The sequence below is a fragment of the Anomaloglossus baeobatrachus genome, chromosome 6 (genome assembly GCF_048569485.1).
Source record: "Anomaloglossus baeobatrachus isolate aAnoBae1 chromosome 6, aAnoBae1.hap1, whole genome shotgun sequence".
Taxonomy (NCBI): domain Eukaryota; kingdom Metazoa; phylum Chordata; class Amphibia; order Anura; family Aromobatidae; genus Anomaloglossus; species Anomaloglossus baeobatrachus.
The window spans coordinates 402,755,076-402,760,075 of record NC_134358.1 but is presented as its reverse complement, the minus strand read 5'-3'; the positions used below and the strand labels follow the sequence as shown (position 1 = coordinate 402,760,075).

Here is a 5,000-nt window from a genome sequence, read left to right as displayed (position 1 = left end):
TAGATACTATATCTTTTATTATAATAAGGGTAATTGGTGATAGATTCAATTACTGTTTATTAGATTTACTGAGTGTATGTTTCGTTTCTAGACATGTAACGTGATCTGTAATTTAATCTTCAGTGGCCATGTAGAAAATGATACCAGCTCGATTCTATTGTCTATGCCGCTACTGTCAGGTTAAATATATTGGCAAAAATCAGTATTGGACAGACATCGGGACTAATCTTTGCACAGTTTGGCCTGATTCCTGTGGTGCATAATCCATAGCGGCAATCAATGTAGAGAAAAGACGTCACAAGGATGGATATAATCATTGTGACATCTGCATCTTCTCAATGTTCAGGAACGCAGGACGCTCAGCGCTGTTACTGTATGGCAGCTCAGTAATTGATTTTGTTTGTACCCTATTCTAGAACTCACATGCAGGATCTGAAGGATGTCACTAATAATGTACATTATGAGAACTACAGAAGCAGAAAACTGGCAGCCGTCACTTACAACGGCGTGGATAACAACAAAAACAAAGGGCAGCTAACAAAGTAAGTGCTGGCCACACGTCACATCACGGCTTTCTGTGTGCTGGTCACATCTCACCATTTCTTACCATTCCATTCCCTTTTCCATCTTGTGCTATCATTTGTCTGTGTCTCACATCTGTCATTCTTGTGTCTTGTTTCATTCACCATTGTTACAAGTATGACACTGCCATTGTTACACAGAAATATAAAGCCTTCTGTGAATTATTATTTTTATTGTTACGGTTAGCTGTGTTGTCGACCCAAATGTTCAGCAGCATGAAATGGTCTATATATAAAGTTGTGTTGTAAGAGCAGAGCTGCTGCATGTTCTATATTTTAGGGCACATTCATATTATTTAAGCGCTCAATGTCAGAAATCACATCAGAGTCCAGACTTTCAACACTGCATGTAAGAATTGGAAAATCACTGGATAATATGTAGACTTCATTCTTGGAAAAATCCCTTTAGGCTGGGGCTTCACTGTGACGGCAATTCCCAGACAAGTCATATGGCCCAAAACATTTCTGTAACTTGTCTGAGACTATTTTCAAGCTTACAAGTTGTCTGTATAAAAAGAAAAATTGCAGAAAAATCATATGCAACTTTCTTTGTGGTTTATGGCAACTTAGGCTGAGCTCACATGTCATTTAATCATCCGTCATAACTTATCCAGCAGTGATCCGTTGGCAAAAAAGTTGTGGTGCAAACACAACTTTTTTGTCTGCTTTAAGAAAAAAATCTATTTTTCCAGCACCCATGACTGCACCCTTACATCGTGGTGTCGTCATGGGTTCAGAAAAAAAACACATTACCGATAAGTAATTACTTATTTTTCCAGCACCCATGACGGCAACACGATGTAAGTGTGCCGTCATGGGTTCTGAAAAAGCACATTACCAGTAAGTAATTACGTATTTTTGCAGCATCTGGGTTTTTTTTGGGTTTTTTTTTTTTTAACATGGGAGTCTATGGAGAACAGATCTGTTAACTGATTGCTATTTGGCCAAAATTTTGTCTTTAATTTGTAAAGAATCTGTTTTTTGCTTATTTGATCAGTTTCAAATGGCAGATAAATAGCAGACCATTAAAGGATCCATTTTTCATAGACCTCCATGCTAAAAAAAAAAAACTCGGATCCTGCAAACCACAGTTTTGAAAACTCACAAAGTTGTGTGTACGCAACCTTTTTGCGAAAAGATTACTTCTGGATCCGATCAAACAAATGATTACTGGACATGTGAAGTTAGCCTAGGTTGCTTGACTCCTTAGACTTGGCTGCGTTATCTAGGGTCTCCAACCTACAGGAATGTGCATTGGTAGATCTGATCTGTGTGATCAGGAATGTGCAGCCCAGGCTTGAATGGTGCTCTTCCTTTGTAGTGTAGGATCTGGTTTTAATTTAATTTGAGGCCAATTAGAGTTCAGCATGTTGAGGTGGGAGTGGTGGGCTATCGGAGCCTGCGTGTGTGGTGACCCCTATTGGCTCAATAGAGTATGTCACGCAAACTGCAAAACCATTTTTCTAGCTCCTTGCTGACATACTGCAACGTTTGCTTTACTGTTTTTCTTACATGATGTATCTGAGCAGTTAAATAACTGAAATATAGCCCTTCCCAATTTATGACACTGCATTGCATATTTTTGCTACATATTCTTTAGGCTATGTGCACACGCTGCGTTTTTTTGACGCTGCGTTTTTGGCTGCTAAAAACGCTCAAACGCATCTGCGTCAAAAAAAGTGGGAAAAAACGCATGCGTTTTTGGTGCGTTTTTGGCTGCGTTTTGCTGTTTTTGATCTCTGCGTTTTTCCAATGCATTGCATGGGGGGAAAACGCAGGTAAGAATTGACATATCCATTTTTATTTATTTTTTTTTAAGCTCAAAAACGCAGCTTAAAAAAAAAAGTTGTGTGCGGACAGCAAAAATGAAAACGCATAGACTTTGCTGGGGAATCAAAGTCATGAAGTTTTGAGGCCAAAAACGCACGCGAAAAACGCACTGTGTGAACTTACCCTTACTTTAGTTTTAGGTGATTTGTATTTTAGCAGTATCATGAATTGTAATCTTGTTTGTCGCTAAATATTGACTTTTAGGATTGCTACTTCCAATAGGTGGCTCTAGAGTTCATGTCCTCTTCCTCTCTGCAGAGACTATTTAAATTCTTAAAGGAGCTTGTAAGGTGTTTGTGTAATGTGACTCTCCACAAGGAGGAAACTTAGATCCCAGTCTTAGCCTCTCACCTAGCCACTGATGAGGGCAGTACCTCCAAACACAGAGTCTACAAATTGAAATTCTGGTTTGGAATATATCCTAAATCATATGGCAAGGCTCCTTTAAAGGATATTCACTTTTAGGATCGCTACTTTCTCTAGGTGGTACTAGAGTCCGCTTCCTCTCTGAAGAGGCAATTTGTATCACTAAATAAAAACATGACCCATTAATGTAAGCCTAGATTTACCAAAATTTTTTCTACATCATATATCACCGTTTGTATGTCTTATTAGGGTACCTTGAACTAATGGGGGTCTCCCTATAAAAATTATTATATACTTATATTGCTCTCATCATAAATTAGCACACAAATATACAATGGGCACAGAAAGTATACAGACCGCTTTACATTTTTCACTGTTTCATTGCAGCTATTTGGTAAATTAAAAAAAGTTCATTTTTTTTCCTCATTACTGTACTCTGCACCCCATCTGGAGAGAAAAAAAAAATGCAGAAATTTTTGCAATTTTATTAAACAAGAAAAACTGAAATATCACATAGTCATAATTATTCAGACCCTTGCTCAGTATTGAGTAGAAGCACCGTTTGAGCTAGTACAGCCATGAGTCTTCTTTGGAATGATGCAACAAGTTATTCACACCTGGATTTGGGGATCCTCTGCCATTCTTCCTTGCAGATGCTCTCCAGGTTGGAAGGTGAACCTTCGGCTAAGTCTGAGGTCCAGAGCAATTTTTAAGAGGTTTTCTTCCAGGATATCTCTGCACGTAAGGCCCCGTTACATGCAACAACGTATCTAACGATATATCGCCGGGGTCACGGATTCCGTGACGCACATCCGGCGTCGTTAGCAACGTTGTTGTTTGTAACAGCTCCCGAGCGACTTAATGATGGAAAATACTCTCCTTATCGTCAATCGTTGACAAGTCATTCCTTTTAAAAAAAAAAAATCATTGATTGTTGAGGATGCAGGTTGTCCGTCGTTCCCGAGGCAGCACACATTGCTAGGTGTGACACCCCGGGAACGACAAACAGCTTACCTGCGGCCGCCGGCAATGCGGAAGTAAGGAGGTGGGCGGAATGTTACGGCCGCTCATCTCCGACCCTCCGCTTCTATTGGGCGGCCACTTAGTGACGCCGCTGTAACACCGCACGAACCGTCCCCTTAGAAATGAGGCGACGTCTCTAGGCAGGTAAGTCCCGTGTGACGGGTCCAAACGATGTTGTGCGCCACGGGCAGCGATTTGCCCGTGACGCACAACTGACGGGGGCGGGTACGCTCGCAAGCGATATCGCTAGCGATATCGCAGCGTGTATCGGGGCCTTTAGCTGCATTCATCTTTCCTTCAATCGCTACAAGTCGTTCTGTCCCTGCAGCTGAAAAACACCCCCATAGCATGATGCTGCCACCACCATGTTTCACTGTTGGGATTGTATCAGGCAGGTGATGAGTAGTGCCTGGTTTTCTCCACACACCACTTAGAATTATCACCAAAAAGCTCTATTTTCGTCTTATCAGACCAGAGAATCTTATTTCTCAGTCTGGGAGTCCTTCATGTGTTTTTTTGCAAACTCTATTCGAACTCTCATATGTCTTGCGCTGATAGGCTTCCGTCGGGCCACTCTGCCCTAAAGGCCCGACTGGTGGAGGGCTGCAGTTATAGTTGACTTTGTGGAACTTTCCCCCATCTCCCTACTGCATCTCTGGAGCTCAGCCACTGTGATCTTGGGGTTCTTCGTTACCTCTCTCACTAAGGCTCTTCTCCCACGAATGCTCAGTTTGGCTGGATGGCCAGGTCTAGGAAGAGTTCCGGTGGACCCACTTCTTCCATTTAAGGATTATGGAGGCCACTGTGCTCTTAGGAGCCTCAAGTACTGCAGAAATTTTTCTGTAACCTTGGCCAGAGCTTCCCTTGCCACAATTCTGTCTCTGAGCTACTTGGGCAGTACCTTTTTGACCTCATGATTCTCATTTGGTCTGACATGCACTGTAAGGGTATGTGCGCACGTTGCTTTTTACCTGCTTTTTAGCTGCTTTTTCTTCTGCGCTGTTTAATGCCAAAATGGATGTGTTCTTCTATTCAAGCAAAGTCTATGGGAATTTGGGTTTCTTGTTCACACTATGTTCAAAATGCTGCCTTTTTGTGGCAGAACTTTGGTCAAAAACTCAGCTTTGCAGTGCAAAACCCAAATGGCAAAAACAATTGACATGTTGCTTCTTTGAAAAGCTGAGTTTTTGACCAAAGTTC

The 5,000-nt window shown here is 41.5% G+C and overlaps 1 protein-coding gene across 2 annotated transcripts in view; it reads left to right on the top strand.

Moving 5' to 3' along the window:
- SEPTIN7 (septin 7) overlaps window positions 1-5,000 on the top strand; it is a 108,269-nt gene that overhangs the window by 74,840 nt on the left and 28,429 nt on the right. For both annotated transcript variants that reach the window (XM_075315134.1, XM_075315133.1), the window contains exon 9: window positions 417-542. In XM_075315134.1, coding sequence (XP_075171249.1) covers window positions 417-542 — 126 coding nt within the window. The remainder of the gene's footprint in view (window positions 1-416; window positions 543-5,000) is intronic.